This window comes from Crocodylus siamensis, chromosome 6 (genome assembly GCF_052110815.1).
Source record: "Crocodylus siamensis isolate JL-2025a chromosome 6, ASM5211081v1, whole genome shotgun sequence".
Lineage (NCBI taxonomy): Eukaryota > Metazoa > Chordata > Crocodylia > Crocodylidae > Crocodylus > Crocodylus siamensis.
Window position 1 is genome coordinate 12,147,725 of NC_143400.1, and position 22,198 is coordinate 12,169,922.

The 22,198-nt window shown below is 47.7% G+C and overlaps 2 protein-coding genes across 2 annotated transcripts; both read right to left on the bottom strand.

Moving 5' to 3' along the window:
- Positions 1-3,118: 3,118 nt before the first annotated feature.
- On the bottom strand, positions 3,119-3,739 carry LOC149861084 (uncharacterized). The gene has a single exon (XM_090053717.1). It carries the CDS (start codon positions 3,737-3,739, stop codon positions 3,119-3,121), a length of 621 nt encoding a protein of 206 aa, XP_089909843.1.
- Positions 3,740-9,296: 5,557 nt separating this feature from the next.
- On the bottom strand, positions 9,297-9,917 carry LOC149861085 (uncharacterized). The gene has a single exon (XM_090053718.1). It carries the CDS (start codon positions 9,915-9,917, stop codon positions 9,297-9,299), a length of 621 nt encoding a protein of 206 aa, XP_089909844.1.
- Positions 9,918-22,198: the final 12,281 nt, after the last annotated feature.

Here is a 22,198-nt window from a genome sequence, read left to right on the forward strand (position 1 = left end):
GGAAGCACGGGAACTTATTCTGCAGACCTAACAGTCTACTGTTAACTATGTATGAGGGGATGGATCCCCTGACAATTCAAAGTCAGTGCAGAAAACAGTGCAGCACATTTTAAAGGCATTGTGTTAAATTGTAATAAAAGTGTCTCCACCTCCAACCCCAGAGAGCGGGGATTGTCCAGCACAGGGACCAGACAGGAGAGAGAAAGATATCCTGGTCAAGGTGGGAGATGAGTGGACGGAAACTTATTGGCACTTGAATTATCCTGGAGTACAACCCTCTTTAGGAGAGGACAAGAATATTTTCCTTCAAGATCTTGGGATTTGTACTTCAGCTCTTACAACCCTCTGATCTTCAAGTGCCAGGAAAGAAGGAAATGGGAAGAAAGACTCTCTGAAGTCTCTAAGGGATTGGGAGAAATCACTCCAACAGCAGCCAGGATAAATAGTCACAAAGAAAATGACTGGGAAATATTTAAATAACGCCAGAGTGTGTCAGCTAACAATCCCCAGGTGGCTCTCTCCTAAGCTTGAGCAAAGTTTCTTTACTTCTGGTTTCATGTGTGGAGAAAGTGAGGAAGAGGAGGGTTAGTGACTCACCCAAAGTCATTTGAAAAGCTGTGACCATATGGAGGCCCTTATTTTCCTAAGAGATCCCTGATTGTGGGTGTGTAGTTTGAGATGCCCCTGAGATCTGGAAACCCAGACTCTTTATGGCATCTCAGCTTGGAGATGGCACATGGGAATTGGAAACCAGTTCTGAAATTGTGAAGCGCCATTTCTTTACAGCAGACTGCAGCAGGAAGATAGACAAAGTTGGGAGAGAAGATCTTCGTATACCACAGGAGAAGGAAAAACATGATGCCCTGAGAAAAAGTGCCCTTGGAAAAGAGAGAAAATGTCCTCTGAACACATTACATGACTTAGAAGGCCAGGTAGGGCACTGAAGTATTGGCCTAGGGTCACTGAAAACAACTCAATCAGTCGCAGTTGGGGAGGTCCCATCAGAGGTGACCTTTGAACCAATATTGGGTGCATCTGAGCCCTTGTCCCAGTCTGCGAGTAGAGTCTGTGTATTTGTCTAATTGTCCTTATGTTTTACTGCGAAGCCTTCTGGGGAATTTATCGGATGTGGAGGCCCTGTACTGGCTCTTGGGCAGGATAAGCATTTGAACTCCTAGGTAGCACTGCAGCCCATCTTAACTCAGTCCAAGGAACTCATCATAACATCCATCTTCTGCTTTTCTTTCTTCTCTGCTCCTTGCATACCAACCAATGACCATAGTCCAGAAGAACAGTACCAAGCCTATATGTCTCTTCTGGGAATGAAGAGAAAGAAGTCACAGGCCCAGTGACTAGCCCAGAGTGTGGAGAAGCTACCTCCTTTCAGTCTGTCCTAATCACCAAACCATGGGGGAGGCTTGGCTGAGCACTGTCCCCGCCACCCTCCGCCCTGCTGCTCTTCTTGAGGCTGGTCAAGAAAGGAAGACATTATAGGAGAGACATTTGAAGAGTGTTTCCTCTGTGAGATAGACAAACAACATGGCTGAGAGGAGGCCCTGTGTTGCAGCTTCTGCTCCTGTCCCCCACCAGCCACACACATCTATGCAACAGTGACTAGATAAAATGGCTGGGCAGGCCTTGGTTTCTCCCCTGTGAGTTGGAGAAGGGGCAGGAGGCAATGAAAAGGCCAGAGGCCAAGACCTGGTGCTTGTCCAAGGCCAGCAATCTATTGACCAAGCCTAGGCCAAGCCTTTCTGGTAGCTCATGAACACAACAGGGGGAAATACACAAGCTTCCAGACATCCAGTACTTCTTACTAGTACAATCAGATTGTACTTGAGGATGTCAGATGCATGTTGTGAGACTGCGAGGAAGCTGCATACAGCCCAAAGAAGCTAAGCTGCTATGACCAGGAACAAGGCAGCATCGTGACTCGCAAGGGAAAGAATGAGGAGCTGCAGGGAAGAAGGTTTAATGAACCCAGGGAAGCGGACACAGCACCTGGGGTGCTGGAAGGCCAGTGAGGGCACTGCTGCAGGATGGCAGCTACGCAGGCCTGCCCAAAGCATTGTGCGCCAACAGCCGGTCCCAAAGCAACGGGGAGCTTGCCTGAGACCCCAAGCTAGGAAACAGAGAGATGTATTCAGTGGGTGCTGGTGAGACTTGTTGCCTGGAGAGAGGATGCAATCTCCATCATTGCAGGCTTTTAGGACCCGGCTACACAAAGCCTTGGCTGGGAAGATCTAGTTGGGACTAGTCCTGCTTTGAGCAGGGGGCTGGACTACACGGGACCTCCTGAGGTCCCTTCCCACCCCCAATTTCTATGATTCCATCATGGTTGGACCAGCTGAAACCCTGTTTGGCTCTGATTGTGTGAAGTATTTCCAGGCTCTCTTTGGCCATTTCTTACATATCTGCTTAGAGATATGTCTACATAAAGAATAGAAAGGACTTTCTAGAGCCATTCCAACCAAATACTGGGCATTTAAGGGACCTGATTATCCTCTCCCTTCAGGCCTTTGTGGAAATTAAATAGATAATTATGCTGTGATGAGCTCCATAAGCACTCTACCCAAAGCTGTCTAAAAATAAAGAAAAGAGGTGAAAAGAAAACCAAGAGGTCGACATTATGATGCAGCATGACTTTATTTCAAATGAGTAGTGCAGCATACACCTGCAGACAGAAATAGTGCACAATTAATAAGAAGAAGGTATTTCCAGGGTTCCCATGAGGATGACAAGCATTCATCAGCTCCAAGGTCAGACATAGGATGTTCTCTTCTTCTTCTTGCAGCTTCAGAAAGTGACAGTCAAGTCCTGCTCATCACCACGGTTAATGACTCATTTGACATTGCCCAGCATCAAACGCAGCAGAGCAGTAGAAGCATGGGATGAAGGTAGGAAATCAGTGCCTACCACATCTGAGGGAAAGTGCACTGTGAGAAAGAGATAGGTGAGCCCTTGTTCCCAACGACCTCGGCACAGCTCCCTCTGCCCTCACTTGGAGTTGCAGGAGCTCAATACTTCAGAAACATATTGGGCAGATGTGAGCCATGAATGTGGAACTTCTCCTTTCCAGGTCGTTTCTAGTGTCGCTGGGGGGCACCGTGTTTGGAGTTTAGCATGGTCCGCAGTAGCCACCACGAGACCCTCCAGAAGAGCCAAAGCTGGACCGGCCAGAAGTGTAAGACCGCCTATATCCACTGGAGCTCCCGAAGTGCCCGCCACTGGAGCCACCAGAGAAGCTGCCACCACCAGAAGAGCCACCTCCACCGCTCAAGCCTCCATAGCCAAACCCTCCACTGGAGAACCCTCCTCCACCACTGGAGCCTCCATAACTACCCCCACCATATGATCCACCACCACCGGAAAGGCCTCCATAACCACCGCCGTAGGATCCACCGCCACTGCGAAGGCCTCCAGAAAACCCCCCACCATACGATCCACCAGTGAAGCCTCCAGAGCCAAAGGAGCTCCCACCACCATATGATGAGCCCCTCATAGGGATGGGCCGTCCACTTTCATAGGGTAATACAGTTCCCACCAGGCTTTCCTGAGGGCAAGTGCTAAGGATGGGTCCTGGGAAGGTCACGATCACCGGGGGTGCATAGACCACAGCTCTCGAGTCCCCACAGGAGGTGACACATGGCTGGTTGCAGGCCTGGACACATGGCTCCGGGCACGCCACCTCACATGGGTTGTAACAGCCGGAGCTGACCAGCGGGCCGTAGGAACCCATCTTTCAGTGACAGAGAAGGACCTGAAAGGCATGGGAAACAGTAAACTTCACACTGCTTGGATAGAAACCATTCTGCCCCCATTTCACTTCAGTTAGCTATGTGGACTTGCCCTGCCTGAATATTTTCAACATATGCTCTTTATAAGCAGCTTCACGCCTGTAAACATCAGAATGGCATTATGAGGGAAATCCCTGTGGTTCTCCCCAATCTGCAATCAGTGCCATCACCGTGCCCACAACCCCGCAATTCAGAGGGAAATATAAGCATGCTGAGATGGTCCCTAATTGCATAATGGCCCATCAGGTCAGTTCCTTCTTAGTGGTGGTCTGTGCCCTGAAGTCATTTGTAGTTATTCTCCCTACTTTGGGTTCTGTCATGGCTTTTCAATTAAATTAGCAACAGCAGAAGATGAACTCTTGAGGAAGGTTCAAAGTCTCAGCTGGGAAAATACAGAGCTCCACTGAAATCAGCCTTGACTGTGGCCACAAAGAACTATATTTAAAAAATTCCAAAGTGACAGCACTGGTATCTTTTCAGCTGACATCTTTTTGAGACAATAGAGGCCATCAAAAGCCTAATCCTCATTTAAAAGAATTCAAATGCTGTTATCTGGAATTCTTATGAGGGTTAAGAATCAGAGCCTTATAATTCAAGGACTGATCCCACCAGTGCCTGAAGCCAGAAAACTACTTAGAAAGAGATCACTGGCATTACTGGGAATCACAGAGCACCAAGAGTAGAATCCAAACTCAAGTTAAAATAAGCCCTAAATTGACCTATCGCTACGTATAAAGAAGATGGAGGAGAACTGGACTCACCTGCTGCAGAGACAAACAGATCAAGAGGTGTCTGATGAGCCCCGAGTGCTGCCCCAGCTTTTATACACCTTCAGGGACTGCTAGCAGGAAGTGGAACCCTATTTGTGCAAGATATTGGTATCAGTCACCACACACAATGTTTTGCCTCATCAGCTGTTCCTTTGTTTATTGATTTAATTGTTTTGATCCGGACTCTGATTTTGACTTAATCTGTGGATCCACCTTGCACCATACATGCAACACGCCCTTCAGTCTCCTATAATCCTACTTTTCTTATCCATTAAATTCGGCCCTGATGCCATCTGGGTGATCTCTATGGTGTTAAGTGGTAGTGACTGCATCTCTGTTTGTTGCATACTTCTTTTATTTACTCAGTGACACAATGGTGGTGTGGAGCTGCCTCGGTACTAAAATCTGTCGTGTCCCAGCTTGAAAAGCAAGCCTTAAGTCCAGAGTTACAAGGAGTTGGATTATTGTAGGGCATCTCTTCCTGCTCTTTGCAAGCAGGGGAACTTATTCTGGAGGCCTAGCACCCCTGCCGTTAACCATCCATGAAGGGCTTGATCCCATGGCAAGTCCAGAACTGAACTGGAATACAACATAACAGATTATAAAAGGTTTGGGTTAAATTGTAATACTGGCATCTCCACCTCTGCCCCGCAAGGGTGCTGGATTGTGCAGGACACGGTCAAGGTGGGAGAATAGGGGAAGGAACCCCTGGGGCACTTGGATTCATCTGGAGATCATTTCTCTTTAGGAGAAGACATGAATCTTCCCTTCAAGAACTTGGGATTTGTACTTGAGCTCTTACAAGCTCTTACAAGCCCTCTAAGTAATGCTTCCACAGTCAGGAAAGAAGGACAAGGAAAGAAAGACTCTGTGAAGTGTCTTAGGGATTGGGATAATACTCTCAAACAGCAGCCAGGATCAATGGCTTCAGAGAAAGTAATTGGAAAATGCTGAAATAACAGCAGGGAGTGTGTGTGGAAAAACCTCAGGTGGCTCTCTCTTGAATTTCAGCAGCATATCCATACTCCTGGTTTCATGTATGTAGAGAGTGAGGAAACAGAAGGTTGGTGACTTACCCAAGGTCTTCTTGAGAGCTGGAGCCAAATGGAGGCCTATATTTTTTTAAGGGACTCCTGATTTGGGCTGTGTAGCTTGAGATCCCCCAGCAATTTGGGAACCTGGACTCTATATGGTATCTTAGCTTGGAGATACCACTTGGGAATCATGAATCAGTTCTGAAAATACAGAGCTCCATTTCTATACAGGAGGCTACACGAATTTTGAAAGAGAAGGTATTTGTATAGCACAGGAGAAGGAAAATCAAGACACTTTGGGAGAAAGTGTCTCCTTGGAAAAGAGAGAAAATGTCCTCTGAACATATTACATGACTTAGAAGGCCAGACAGACCAGTAGAGTATAGACCTAGGGTCACTGAACCCAATTTAATCAGTCTCAGGAGGGGAGATCTCACCAGGGGTGACCTTCTAACCTACATGGGAATTATTTGAGCCCTTGGATGAGGACCAGGAGTAGAGTGGGTGTATTTGTCTAATTGTGCTTATGTTCTACTGTGAAGCCTTCCAGGGGATTTATCAGATGTGGAGGCCCTGTACTGGCTCTTGGGCAGGATAAGCATTTGAACTCCTAGGTAGCACTGCAGCCCATCTTAACTCAGTCCAAAGAACTCATCATAACATCCATCTTCTGCTTTTCTTTCTTCTCTGCCCCCTGTGTACCAGCCAAACACCATAGTCGAGAAGAACAGTACCAAGCCTATATGTCTCTTCTGGGAATGAAGAGCAAGAGGTCACAGGCCCAGTGACTAGCCTAGAGTGTGGAGAAGGAACATCTCTTCAGCCTGTCTTACTCACCACCCCATGGGGGAGGCATGGCTGAACACACTCTCCACTGCAGTTGCTGAAGTTGGCCAAGAAAGGAAGACAAGCCAGTACAGCAACTTGGAGGCATTTTCCATTATGTGATGGACAAACAACGTGACCAGAAGGGAACCCTGTGTTCAACTCCTTGCTCCTGTCCCTCACCAGTCTTACATGACTGGCTAAAATGGATGGGCAGGCCTTTTTTCCCTGTTTGTCGGGCAAGAAGCATGAGGCAATGCAAAGGCCAGAACCCAGGATCTGTTCTTGCTCAGGGCAGCGACCACTTACCAAGCCTAGTCCAAGCCTTTCTACTGGCTCAGGAATGCAAATTTGCAAGCTTCAGGATATCCAATAACTTTTTACTAATATACTCAGATTGTACTCGTGCTTGTCAGATGAGTGTTGTGAGAACAAGAGGGTGTTACATACAGCCGAGATAAGCTAAGCTGCTCTGACCAGTGACAAGGCAGCATTGTGATTCATTAGGGAAAGAATGAAAAGATGCAAGGCAGATGGTTTAATGAACCCAGGGAGGCAGACACAGGAGCTGGGGGTGCTGGAAGCTCAGTGCAGTGCACTGCTGCAGGAAGGCAGCCAGGCAGGCCTGGACCAAAGCACTGCATGCCAATGGCTGGTCCCAAAGGGGCATGGAGCTTGCCTGAGACCCCAAGCTAGGAAACAGAGAGACAGAGAGAGTTAAACAGGGTGGGGGGTCCAGCTGATGGCTAGAAAATGACACTTAGATGTTTGTTTTTGGAAATTGGCTTGCAGGTACGTATATATGCATTAGAACAATAATTCAGGACAGCAGCAAGGGTTAATTTATTTCTAAAGGCCTGGTTGTCACACACACATTCCTCATGGCCTTTGAGGCAGACAGGGTGTCTAATCTAGCCAAGTAACAAGACCAGCAGATTTACACATAGGCAGGGAAGTTGTGGACATGTACCACACTGTTTCATAATGTGAGATAAGGTATCACCAGCTCACAAAGCCCCAGAGAAGGGGCCCCGAGAGTTCTGGTTTTGAGGGAGGAGAGCAAATTAGGAGAAGGCCCAGAAAGCCCAAATTAGGATGTGTGCATGTGGCGGGGTTGTGAAACAAAAGAATATGTGGACAGGGCAAAACATAGACAGTATGACAACCACAGAAAGACCAATCAGTAATAGCCATGGATGAAAAGTCAACAGGAGAAAAAAAGAATACAAAAGCAGAGACTTCAGAGCAACAAAGGGTCCCCATCCCCACCCCTGAGAGGAGAACCCAAATCACATGGACAGAGGGCATACTACCAGATAATTTTATCCACCCTACTGCAGGGGGGAAGGTGGTCCTCAACCTCCAAATTCCAGGCTGTTGACATCTGACATTCAAGAGGGAGCTTCAGAGTGAAGCTCTTGTCCTGGCCACATGCATCTTGACTCTGATGACATCCCTAGGAATGGTAGTTTTAGAATTGCTTGTATTATTCTTTCCTGTTATCACTGTGTATCAGTAAATTTGCCTATTATTGAATAGAAAGGTTGTGGTCGGTCTGAGGGTTTTGGGTCCCACCAGAACAAGGCATCTGGGTCTTAAATCCAGTGTCAACACTGGTCAGGAAGGAGCTGAAAGGAAGCAAGACCAAGGGGAAAAATGGGAGCTGAAACACAGCCAAGACCTCTAAAACATATTATTACAACTCCTTGCTATCCTTGCAAAGACTGAGGTGGGATTTGATAGCAGCCTTCAACTCCCTGTAGGGAACTTCAAAAAAGATGAAACTTGACTGTTCTCAGTGGTGGTAGATGACAGAACAAGGAGCAATGTTCTTGCAGCAAGGGATGTTTAGGTTGGATTATGGGAAGAATTTTCTCATCAGGAGGGTAGGGAAGCACTGGAACAGGCTCCCCAGAGACATGGTGGAATCTCCATTCTTGGAGGTGTTTAAGACCTGGCTAGACAAAGTCTTGGCTGGGCTGATGCATTTGAGGCTGGTGCTGCTTGGAGCAGGGGGTAGACTACACGTGACCTCCTGAGGTCCCTTCCAGCAGTCATGTTCTATCATTTCATGAGGGTTGGAACAGCTGTAACCATACTTGGCTATTATTGTATGAACTATTTCCAGGTTCTCTTTAGCCATTCGTTACATAACCATCCAGAGATGCATCTGACTAAAGAGTAGAAGGGACTTTGGTGGCTCTTCGGCCAGTTGCTGTGCATTGCAGGGGACTGATTCTCCTCTCACTTCAGGCCTTTGTGGAAATTAAATAGATCATCGTGCTTCTATGAGCTTTCTGAGCAGTCTACCCAAAGCTGCCTAAAAATAATGAATGGAAGTGAAAAGAAAACCAAAATGTTGATGTTATGATGCAGCATGATTTTAATGCAAAGGAGAAGTACATTATACATCGCAGACAGAAATAAATGCAGAAATAACACAAGGAAGACATTTCTAGAGTTCCCATAAGGATGAAAACCATTCATCAGCTCCAAGGTAAGACGTAGGATGGTCTCTTCATGTTCTGGCAGCTTGAGAATGTGACAGTCAAGTCCTGCTTCTCAATGTAGTTAATGACTTGTTTTACCCTGCCTAGTGTCAAACATGGCAAAGCAGTAGGAGCATGGGGTGAAACTGGGAAACCAAAGCCTAATGAGTCCAAGTAAAAGTACACTGTAAGAAAGAGATAGGTGAGCCTTTTTTTCCAAAGTCCTGAGCACAGCTCCCTTTGCCTTCATGTGGGGTTGCAGGAGCTCAGCACTTCAGAAACCCATTGGCCAAGTGTGAGCTATGAATCTGGATCTTGTTCCATGTTTCCAGGTCACTCCTCGTGCCATGAGTGTTGCTGGGGGGGAACCATCTGTGGAGTTTAGCATGGTCCAATAGAGCCACGGCGAGACCCGCCAGAAGACCCAAAGGTGGACCGTCCAGAAGTGTAAGACCGCCTGTATCCACAGGATCTCCTGTAGCCACCACCACTGGAGCCACCAGAAAAGCTGCCGCCACCAAAAGAGCCACCTCCACCGCACAAGCCTCCATAGCCAAACCCTCCACTGGAGAACCCTCCTCCACCACTGGAGCCTCCATAACTACCCCCACCATATGATCCACCACCACTGGAAAGGCCTCCATAACCACCGCCGTAGGATCCACCGCCACTGCTAAAGCCTCCAGAAAACCCCCCACCATATGATCCACCAGTGAAGCCTCCAGAGCCAAAGGAGCTCCCACCACCATATGATGAGCCCCTCATAGGGATGGGCCGTCCACTTTCATAGGGTAATACAGTTCCCACCAGGCTTTCCTGAGGGCAAGTGCTAAGGATGGGTCCTGGGAAGGTCACGATCACCGGGGGTGCATAGACCACAGCTCTCGAGTCCCCGCAGGAGGTGACACATGGCTGGTTGCAGGCCCGGACACATGGCTCCGGGCACACCACTTCACATGGGTTGTAACAGCCGGAGCTGACCAGCGGGCCGTAGGAACCCATCTTTCAGTGACAGAGAAGGACCTGAAAGGCATGGGAGACAGTAAACTTCACACTGCTTGGATAGAAACCATTCTGCCCCCATTTCACTTCAATTAGCAATGTGGACTTGCCCTGCCTGCATATTTTCAACATATGCTCTTTATAAACAGCTTCATGCCTCTAAATATCAAAATGGCCATACGAGAGAAAACCCTGTGGTTCCCTCCAGCCTGAAATTATGCCTGGACTAGTCAATTCAGAGGGAAATATAAGAACCCGCTAGTGGCCCTTAATCAAATAAATGGCCCATCTGGGTAGTTTCTTGTTAGGTATGGTCTGTGCCCTGAAGTCATTTGTATTTATTCTCCCTACTTTGGGTTCTGTCATGGCTTTTCAATTAAATTAGCATCACCAGAAGATGAACACTTCAGGAATGTTATGCAACCCAGTCTCCAAGTTTTGATGGAGACAGAGACGATCAAGTAAAAAACAGCTGGTAAAAACAGACAGAACGCCACTGAAATCAGCTATGTCTCTGGCCACAAATGAGTATTTTTTAAAAGTTCCAGAGGAAAAAAGTCTAGTATCACAGGATTGATATATTTTTGAGTGACATATTTTGAGCTGATAGAGGCTATCACATGTGAAAGCCTCATTTAAATTATACAAAATGTTGTTATCCAAGACTCTAGTGTGGTTTAAAAATCAGAGCCTTATGTTTCAAAGCTTGATTCACTAATTCCTGAAACCAGAACACTACTTCAAGGGAAGTTTAGGTTAGATATTAGGAAAACGTCTCACACTAAGCAGATAGTATAGCACTGATACACATCGCCCAGAGGTGGTGGATTCTCCATCCCTTTAGTTTTTTAAGACCTGACTAGACAAAGGCTCGGCTGGGATGATATAGTTGGGGTGATCAGGGTGTTGGACTAAAAGTGATCTCCTGAGGTCACTTCCCACCCTACTTTTCTATGATTCCTTCCTTCAAAACAGATCTCCAGCATTACTGGGAATCACAGAGCATCAAGAGTAGAATCCAAGTTAGATTAAGTCCTAAATCAACCTTCCAGGAGCTATAAAGAAGATGAAGGAGAATTGGACTCACCTGCTGCAGAGAAGGATAGATCAAAAAGTGGCTGATTGGTCCTGAGTGCAGCCCCAGCTTTTATACACCTTTTGGGACTGCTAGCAGGAAGTGGAACACTGCTTGTGCAAGATATTGCTATCAATTAGAAAACAAAATGTTCTGCCACATCAGCTCTTCCTTTGATTGCTCTTATTGTTTTCATCCCTGATTTTGATTGCAGTTGAATCTGTGGACCCACCTCACCCCATTCGCTGAACACACCCTTCGCTCTCCCATGATCCTGAAATTCCTATACACCAAATACAAGCATCCTGAACTATGGAGTCCTGTTTTTGCACCCAAATGATTAATGACAAGCCCAGCTTCAAAGCCTCAACACATCAGAAACACCAAGCATCCTTTAGAGCATGGCAGGAGTAAGAGCAGGGGAGACGAGGGTACCAATGGGCATGGGCTGACTATAGATGAAACCCCTCATGAAAAACTGACAGAGGTGATGCTAAGCAGTTGCAAAGGTAATACAGAAAGAAATGTAAACACGATACTAGCTTGGATTAAAAGGATTAGCATGGAAATCTGTGCATGGCAGCAGATCTTGATCCTGATATATCTCTGGTCCATCTTCATATTTTCAAGATGATTAAAAGTAGAACTACTCAACTAGAGCTGGCATCAGTCCCATCATAACTCCAATAAGGCCAGTGAAATGATACAGGAATGCATGTGTCCAAAAAAGCTTGAAGGTGGACGTAATAAGCACGGAGTTGCATCAGATCAGAGTGTGTGGGTCTGACAACGTGATAGCAATCAGTGTCACTGAGCCAAGAAATTATAACCATCGCAGGATTCATGTTATGTGAAACATCTTGTTTGTTGAGTACCAAGGATCTCATGCACACAATGCATTTCAAACCCTTCTGGTGGTCTGTGAAAGGCCTAAGAGTGTTCCTGACTCAGGGCCCTTTCCATCACTTCTCTTGACTTCTTGGTGACCTACAAAGTCCACCTTGACTTAATCAGGGTTGAAATCTTGCTCAACAACAGTGTATATATAAATACCTATATGTGTAGTCTTCAGTTTATTCCATAATGTTTCAAATATATGTAAGACCTAGCATGAGAAATCGTCTTATTATCATTGTTCCTTCTCTAGTCCATTCTTTTTTTGGCTATTCTGGTTTGACAATGCCCAGAAACCCACAATAGAAATCCGGAGTCTTATGTCTTAAATCGAACTGATTGGGGGAAGTGTATTTCTATCCAGTGAAATTCTCATTGTTCTAAATTTCTTTTTCTCTTTCCTAAGAGTCAAAATCTGGAAATATTTTGAAAGATTTTAGTTCAGAAATATCAAGATAGTTCATGTTAATAATAGGGTATGTCAGACTATAAAATACTAAACCATAATAGTTTCATAGTTTCTAGGGTTGGAAGGGACCTGAGCAGATCATCTAGTCCGACCCCCTGCCATGGCAGGAAAGAGTACTGGAGTCAAATGACCCCAGCAAGATGTGCATCTAACCTCTTCTTCAACACCCCCAGGGTAGGAGCCAGCACCACTTCTCTTGGAAGCTGGTTCCAGTTCCTAGCCGCCCTGACTGTGAAGTAGCGCCTCCTGATGTCTAGTCTGAATCTACCCTCTGCCAGCTTGTGACCGTTATTCCTGGTCACTCCTGGCGGTGCTCGGGGGAACAGGGACTCCCCCAATGCCTGCTGGTCCCCCCGACTAGTTTATAACAGGCCACAAGAATCCCCCTCAGCCTTCTCTTTTGGAGGCTGAACAGGTTCAGGTCCCGTAGCCTCTCCTCATAGGGCCTGCCCTGCTGTCCCCTGATCATGCGAGTGGCCTCCTCTGGACCCTCTCCATGCTGTCCACATCCCTCTTGAAGTGCGGCACCCAGAACTGGACGCAGTACTCCAGCTGCGGCCTGACCAGTGCCGCATAGAGGGGGAGGATCACCTCCTTGGACCTGCTCGAGACGCATCTGTGGATGCATGACAAGGTGTGGTTGGCCTTCTTGACTGCATCCCCACACTGCCGGCCCATGTTCATCTTGGAGTCAGTGATGACCCCCAGATCCCTTTCTGCCTCCGTACTGACAAGAGGGGAGTTCCCTAACCTGTAGGTATGGTGCCGGTTGTTCCTCCCGAGGTGCATCACCTTGCACTTGTCTGTGTTGAAGCCCATCCTATTCTCGTCCGCCCATCCTTGTAACCTGTCTAGGTCTGATTGTAGCCTGTTGCATCCTTCCAATGTACCCACGTCCCCCCACATCTTAGTGTCATCACCAAATTTGAACAGGGTGCTTTTTACTCCCTTGTCCAAGTCACTGATGAAGATGTTGAACAGTGTGGGCCTGAGGACCGAGCCCTGGGGGACCCCACGTCCTTCCAGGTTAAGAAGGACCCATCCACTACCACCCTCTGGGTGCGGCCCTCCAGCCAGTTGGCGACCCAACTGACTGTGTGGGTGTCTACACCACAGCCCCCCAGTTTCTTAATGAGAACGGGGTGAGAGACAGTGTCAAAAACCTTCCGGAAGTCCAGGAAGACTATATCCACTGCTACCCCTGCGTCTAACGATCTGGTGATCTGATCGTAAAAGGCCATCAGGTTGGTCTGACAGGACCTGCCACTGATGAACCCGTGTTGGTTGCCCCTAAGCATGCAGTCTCCTGCTGGCCCCTCCTGGATGTGTGCCAGCATAATTTTATCGAACAGCTTGCCTGGGATCGAGGTGAGACTAACCGGCCTATAGTTTCCCGGGTCCTCCTTCCTGCCTTTTTTGAAGATGGGGACCACGTTGGCCCTCTTCCAGTCCTCCGGTACCTCACCAGAGCACCACGAGTGCTCATAAAGCCGTGCCAGGGGACTTGCAATGACCTCGGCCAGTTCCTTTAGAACTCTAGGGTGGAGATCATCCGGGCCAGCTGACTTGAATACGTCCAACCCCCCCAGAAGCTCCCTAACTAAATCCTCGCTAACCCGTGGCCCAGGTGTGCCTCCCCCGGGGCCCAAGGGGGGCCCAGCAGGGAGGTGGCTGTTCTGGTGCCTACTTAGGAAGACGGAGGCAAAGAAATCGTTAAACATGTTAGCTTTGCCGTCTGGTGTGACAACCAAGTTTCCCAACGCGTCCTGCAAGGGCCCCACATTACCCGGGACCTTCTTTTTACCCCCTACGTATTTAAAAAAGGACTTCTTATTGTCCTTAATCCAGGAAGCTAGTCCCAGTTCCATCTCTGCCTTGGCCTTCCTAACTACCCCCCTACATCCCTGAGCAACTACAGAATAGTCCTCCCTGGTGATGACCCCTTCTTTCCATTGGGTGTAAGCCTCCTTTATAGCAAGGAGACATTCCTGGATGCTTTTGGTGAGTGTCCCGGGGAGACGGGGCAGAGATTGCCGGCAGAGGCGGCAGAGCCCGAGCGGGACATCCGATGCTTGTTTGCACCGGAAGCCGGTGCCCGTGCCGGCGGCCGGGAGCCAGCAATAAAAATGGCTGGCCAGAACGGACGGGGCAGGAGTCCGGAGAGGAGACTCGCTGCCGCGGAGGCGAAGGCTCCAGGAGAGGAGCCGGCAGACGACTCCGCAACAGGCGGGGGTGCGGACCCTAGCGGGGAGTGGCCGCCCGTCCCGGTGGAGGGAAGGACAGCGGTGGCAGCTGGACCCAGGACCCCAAGCGAGGAGCGGCGGATCAGTCCAGAGGACGAAGACTCCAGTGACGGGGAGTTTTGGGACTGTGCCCCTCCAGCACACGGGACCTACAGGTCTGGGGTCAGCGCGGGGGCCCGGGAGGGCACCGACGAGGCGCAGTAGGCGCCTAGACCCATGCCGGACACTAGCAGCCAGGAATCCGGTGAGGACCATCACCGGGAGGGTCCGAGCGAGGGCCGGGGCCTCGAGTGCAAGAGGACCCAAGGGGGCATGAGGCCGGGGTGAAAGGGAGTGGCGGAGCCCCGCAACATGACCACCGGGGACCCCGGGCTACGGAGAACCAGGAGCCGTCCCACTGAACCTAACAGCAAGTCGTGGCGGGGGAGAACCAGGGCGGGGACCTGATGCCCCAACATCTGCTCCGGACCAACAGCGTCCCAGGGGAATAGCGTCACCCTTCCACTGTGAGCCGCTATTCCGAAGGGGGTTCACCCTCCCCCCTTCTCCAGCCCGACGGTCACAGTGAGCCACGGAGGCTTGTGTGCTCGCCTGCTCCCTTTGATCCTCGTTGGGATTACCTCCCTTTGGGCTTGGAGGATCATCTTCTTAAGGAGCGACCACTCTCCTTGGACACCTGGCTTCCCTCCCCTCCGGGATCTCAGCGCTTCTCCAACTATTCTCCTTAGCTCGTTGAAGTCTGCCCTCCTAAAATCTAGAGCCGCTGCCTTACTGCATGCCTTTGCCACCTTGCGCTGGATGGTGAATTCCAGCAGGCGATGATCGCTGTCGCCCAGGTGGTCGAGCACTTGCAGCCCCCTCACCAGGTCATCATCTGTGGCCAGCACTAGGTCCAACAAGGCGTCCCCCCTGGTTGGGCTGTGCACCTCCTGGGTTAGATGGAGGTCCTGCACTCTGGCCAAGAACCTATGTGAGCGTTCATATATATAATATATATATGAGCGTTCATATATAATGTAAATATATGTGACAGTTTATTATGAATATAGTATAGTACAACAGAAAATACAAAAATGAAGCAAATTTAATCCAACAAGAGAAAACCAGAATGGAAAAATAAACTCCTCCGACTGTTGTGAAATGTCTCTGTTGAAAGTTTGCCTTCACATAAAAACCAGAAATCAGCATTCCTGGGAAGAAGCTATTCCACTGGGTCTGGTTGAAGGTGTTTAGTTATCACATTCAGTGTTTTCAATCAACCTTCACCTGAGGATCCTTATACACCCTTGTAGCCTGTGTTGTGCTGTGAATTTTATGGGAGCAATTCTAGGGACCAACAGGACAGGAAACTGAAAAGAAAATAATGGAGAATATGATGGAATGAATGATCTGGTAGCAAGGCACAGGGTTGGGACATAGAAAGTCTGCATTCAGCTGGCCTTGTGATACACTCCTCACATAATCTTGCCAAATCACCTGAAGTCCAGCACCCACTGTGTTTCACTGAGACAAAACTCCACCCTTAATCTCTCCATGCATCCACTCCCTGATGATAACACAGGGGAATAAGCTTTCCTTCCTTTCCACCCATAGAGAGTTTGCCACATACTATGGGTTTCTGCTGTGCACAGCAAAAAGGATCCTGATTCCACCTGAAGCATCTCTGAGAGACTGTAATTCAAATCAGACATAATAGCATTAAAAACAACATGGAGTATAGGCCCAGGTCTTCCATGGCCTCATCAAAAGCCTTGGACAAGTCACTTAACTTCTGGACCTCAATTAATCCAGTTGTAAAACAGGATTAAAAAGTACCTAGACTTCCCAATATAAGGGCTGGGATTCATGGTGGCATGAAGCAGAGGGAAATCCAAAGTCACTATGGATATACTAGATAGTACTTTTCTTGGTTAAAAGATGTAGGAGTTATTTGGGAGCATGCTCAAGGCTGGTGAGTGGGAGAACAGATGGGGATGCTGCCAACTCAAAGGAGAGGTGAACTCTAGGCAAGGTCAGCAATGACGGCATCACAAGTGAAGTACATTTCCAGGCTGGGATCTAAAGAATTGAGGAGATTGCCTAGTGTCTGTGAGCAGAGGACATTCATAGCACAATAAGTGCAGCTAATGGACTACTGCAGACAGAAAGAGTGATAGAACAAGGGACAGTTTATTTATTTAGCATATGAGATTTTGGCATATTATTTCAGCCATCCTTAAGGCAATGTTAGCACCAGTGTGAAGACCTTGAAGGCCACCAGGTTGCATAGTAAATGGATGTGAGTCAACAATGTGGGACATGGTTTGAACTTGTCCTCAAGGGCTTTTGTAGTCACTGTGAAGGCCCCATTGATAAAGGTTTGAGATGCACTGACTGTCTAGTTCAAAAATGGTTGAGAAGTGCCAAATAACTGAGTGGCCAATTACACAAAATCATAGAAAATGAGGGTTGGAAGGGACCTCAGGAGGCCACATCTACTCTAACTCCCTGCTTCAAGCAGGACCAGCCCCAACTAGATCATTCCAACCGGGGGCTGCTAACTGTAGGGTCAGAGATGATGTGGTGAATGATTGGTGCTTGTGAGGGCTATTCTTTGTGCCATCGAACAAGTAAGGAAAAGTCAAGGGATTTTGGATGGGGGGGACCATATTGGGCATCTTGAGGGGAGCTGAGCTATTGGTGGGTGGAATATGCCCTAGTGCACTGGTAGCGTAGGATTATCACAGAGTTTGGCTAGTAAATTTACTTCCACGTTTGTAAATGAGATGAAGGGGAGCAATGTTACTGAGGACTGGTAACCACAAGAGTGGAGAGGGGAGCTTGGTGTGCAATGAACAGGCATTGTCTTTTGCAACTGAACGCTGCAACAAGGAAGAGTCAGGAGAAGCAACAGGGAGATACAGAGCCTGGATGAGTTTATTAGTGTCTTTCAGAAGTGCTGAGAACTCAATCAAGCTGAAACTCCTGGGAGCTTGCACTGCAAAACAGACATGGGTTTCTCTCATTATATGGGGGGGGAGGTGTTTGGCTTGGTATCTCCCAGGTTTTCAGCTTACTTTTCCACTTGGATTGTACCTTGTCTCATTAGACACCAAAGAGGCCAAAGCAAGTATTCTAGAAAGTAGAAAACTGGAACGTGGCTGTTGAACCAAAGCTGAAATGAAGAAACTATATCTCATGTGCATCATCCCCTGGGTGTGGTACATGGATGGTAGATTTACTGGAACTCCAGACATCTATTCTCCATACTCTGCAACTGTAAACTCCCTCCTCCTCATTAAAACATGACGCAATATCCACCCTTTCCCAGGGTAATCCAAATTTCGGGCCTGAACTTAATCAATGGTGATGGGCAGCAAACTTGCTCTCACACACATTTCAGAATTCGCACTGTTAAGAAGCAGTTCTCCCTCCTAGGACTGTGGGGACTAACAGAGGGAAACGCAGCACCAGGTAACCTCTAGACCCATGAAATGAAATGTGATTCCACAACTCGACTATGAGCCAACAATGCGCCTGTGTTGCCAAGAAGGCTCACAGCATTCTGGACTGCATTAGTAGGAGCGTTGCCAGCAGATGGAGGGGAGTCATTCTTCCCCTCTATTCTGCACTGGTGAGGCCACATCTGGAGTCCTGTGTCCAGTTTTGGGCCCCCCACTATAGACAGGATGAGGACAAACTGGTGAGACTCTGGTGTAGGGCAACAAAAATGGTTCTGGGGCTGGGGTACATGACTGTGAGAAAGCGCTGAGGGAACTGGGCTGATTTAGTTTAAATAGGAAGAGACTGAGAGGGGGATTTAATAGCCTTCAACTCCCTGCAGAATGGGTCCAAAGAGGATGGAGCTGGACTGTCCTCAGTGGTGGCAGATGACAGAACAAGGAGCAATGGGCTCAAGTTGCAGCAAGGGAAGATGAGGTTGGATATTAGGAAAAACTCTCTCACTAAGAGGGTGGTGAAGCACTGGAATGGATTACCCAGAGAGCTGGTGGCATCTCAATCCTTGGAGGTTTTTAAGACCCAGATAAACAAAGCCTTGGATGGGATGATTTAGCTGGGGCTGGACTAGGGCTGGGGCTGGGCTGGGGCTGGGGCTCGGGCTGGCCCTGCTTTGAGCAGAGGGTTAGACTAGATGTGACCTCCTGAGATCCCTTCCAACCCTCATTTTCTGACTCTATGACTGTCACCCATCAACTACTATAACAATTCTGTAGACCCTCTGGATGTGGCTGGGCAATCCAGAGGTAGTTTTTACGGCAGCTGAAATTTTTGCTCTTCATTTTTAAAATGCAAACAAGAGCAAAGCAACTTTTTAATGAAGATGAATTAACCCCCAATCCCAAAGCTATAACTCATGACCACATATGAGAAACAATGTTGCTTACTTTCTCGTGCATATTTTAAAGTGGTGCGAATAGGCACAAGTGGATCATCTGATGTCATTAATGTCCTATTCATTTGTGTATATAAAACAGTGTAGCCAGGTACAGACGTTGCACATTTACTGGTATAAGGGATCGGAAACCAGTCTATACCTGTAACAAAACAAAAGTTCGGCATGCATAGACTGGGTTAAAAATGGCAGAATCCCATCTAAGATTTGCCACCCCTGCACCAAAAGACAAATGTGTGTTTTGTTCATTACCAATCTAAACTATGCCACTTCCAGAAAGCCACATGACTTAAACCAATTCCACTTCAGGATTTTTGAATGTCTGTACCTAAACTATGAGACAAGCTGCCTTAAAATTTGCCATCGAACAACTTTCTGTCTGAAAATGCTGCTATTCTGAAATGTCTCAATTTCATCAAGCAAACATTTCAGAAAGACTGCAGTCAGCATGGACTATTGTTTCACACCTCGTGCTGGTAGGGAGCACCTGTGTGGGGTTTTAAAATCCTTTGCTCAGAGAGCTCAAGGCCATCTTTCATAAATGTTATTGCCCATTGAATCTCCACAATGATACCTAGGAGCTACGCATAATTTATGACATAAATGCCTCAATTAAAAGAGCAAACCACAAGAATGTAAACAACTGGAGGAGGGAAATTATTAAGTGCAACAAAAGGTAGAGAAGCTGCTCAACATATGAATAAGTTTTCCTTTATCATGGCTGGCAGGTGCCAAGGTGAAAGTGGCTGTCCAGCGAGAAACACCATTTCTCCACCCAGGTTAGGATATATGACTCATAGAAAGAAATGCTCTTCATAATTGACAGAGTTAGAGCCACAGCTGCAACAGTCTTTCCCTTTGTCTTTCCTTCTCTGCTGCAAAGGAATGATTCTTTCCCACTGCCCTTCCCCAAATTATCAGCCAGTGAAACTTTTCCCCCCTCTAAAGGCAACACCCACTGCAAAATTCTGAAAAAGGCCTATTGAAATACAGAACAACCTGAATTCAACTTGGTTTGACCTACACAGAAAATAAATGGGAAATGGCCATAGCTAACATCCCTTAAAAGTGACAGATGGTTTCAGATGCATCAGCTTTTGGATGCCCAAGCTGAGATACCTTCAGGGGTCCTGGGGTTCAAGAGAGTCCAAAGGAGGGCTACGTGTATGGTTAGAGGTCTGGAGAGCAGACCATACAATGAGAGGCTGAGAGACATGGGACTGTTCAGCCTGGAGAAGAGAAGACTCAAAGGAGACTTGGTGGCCACCTATAAGTATATAAAGGGCTCACACATCACGGACTGGGAGAACGTCTATTCACCAGGGCTGCCCAGGGGAAGACTAGGATTAAGGGTCATAAATTGCTACTTTAGATTAGACATAAGGAAAAAAATATTTACAACTCGAGTGTCCATGGCCTGGAATAAACTCCCCCCAGAGGTGGTATGATAACCTACACTGGGTACCTTAAAAAAACATCTGGGTGCTTACCTTGTTGGGATCATCTGACCCCGACAGTCTTTCCTTCTCAAGCGCAGGGGGGCTGAACCTGATGATCTCAAGAGGTCCCTTCCAACCCCAACATCTATGAATCTATGAATTATGGGTGACCCATCCTCTGGGTACCAGTGCCTTTGTAAGCTTCTCAAGCTCGGAGTCTGCACCCCAATAAAATTGAAAAAACACGTCCTAAATAGAGAGTTTGTATATTTACATCTTGGCCTTGCCCTGCTGTTGAAATGAGACACAGGATTTTGTTTTCATGTGGACTGTTGAAGACCACTGTAGTTCCTTTGGCAGTTCACTGTAGAGACTGAAGTTCTCCAGTCACAGCAATGGGATGTATTCTGCTGGGAGCCAAATCCCTCCCTCCAAAAGTAAAATGTCTCCAGGGATTCAACCTCCACCCTGTATGCTGGGATTGATCCATGCACTGCCCTGTGTGCCCAATCCAGCACACAGAGTCATGGCCCACCATGCTCCTCACAGACCCATGAGGAGCCCCACAGACTGGATGATGCAGTGCTGAGGGCCAGATCTGGCCATGGGCTGGGGTTGAGCACGCCTGTGTTAGATTATTAGACTCTATTACTTAACTCATAGATATTGGATGCAAGATTCTTCACAAATGCATTTCACTTAACCAGCATTTGCTTGGAGAACTGACTCATTGACATGTGTTTGGGAAATAGTTTGGGTATACATTTAATCACATCACTTGGCCACAGGATAAAAAATGAAAGATTCCAGCAGTTCAATGAAAAGTGTTGGGGGCTGGGGCACATGACTTGTGAGGAATTGGGCTTATTTAGTCTGGAGAAGAGAGGACTGAGTGGAGATTTAATAGTAGCCTTCAACTCCCTGCAGGGTGGCTCCAAAGAGGATGGAGCTGGACCGTCCTTCAGTGGTGGCAGATGACAGAACAAGGAGCAATGGGCTCCACTTGCAGCGAGGGAAGTTGAGGTTAGATAGTAGGAAAAACTTTCTCCCAAGGAGGGTAGTAAAGCACTGGAACAAGTTACCCAGAGAGGTGGTGGACTCTCCCTCTTTGGAGGTATTTAAGACCCAGGTAGACAAAACCTTGATTGGGATGATCTGGTTGGGGCTGGTCCTGCCTGGAGCAGGGGGTGAGACTAAGGGAGTTGGACTAAGGTCCCTCCCAGCCCTCATTTTCTGGGATTCTATAAAATGAATTTCCTCCCTGCTGGATTGGAAATAATGAATTAAGCCAAAAGAAACCACGAGGATCATGATGTGATGCAGCAAGATTTTTAATGCGAATGAGAAAGGGATGAAATGATGCATAGCGGGAAAGACCTGTTTCTGGAGTTACAGTCAGGGCCACAACCAGGCACTCACTGCGAGGAGAGCATCTATCACAAAGTTCCCATCTATTTTCATTGCAGAGGAAGAAACAGACCATCACACCTTGTTCCCAAATGTTTTAAATGACTGACATTCCCCTAAGTCAGTATGATGCAGGATGAAGGAGCATAGGAGCTCAGGGCAAAGCAGTGAGATGCTCCAATCCAAGCTGAAGGCACACCATAACATGAAGAAAGCACATGTGGGGTGATCTGTAAACATGTTGAACTCTCCAACCCCGCCTGGAGCTGTGAGGACTCGGCAGATCTGATAGCCTTTCCCATGAACTCTGCCTGGAATCTGCCACTGGTTGTTTCCGCTGCTGTGGGTAATGAGGAAGGGT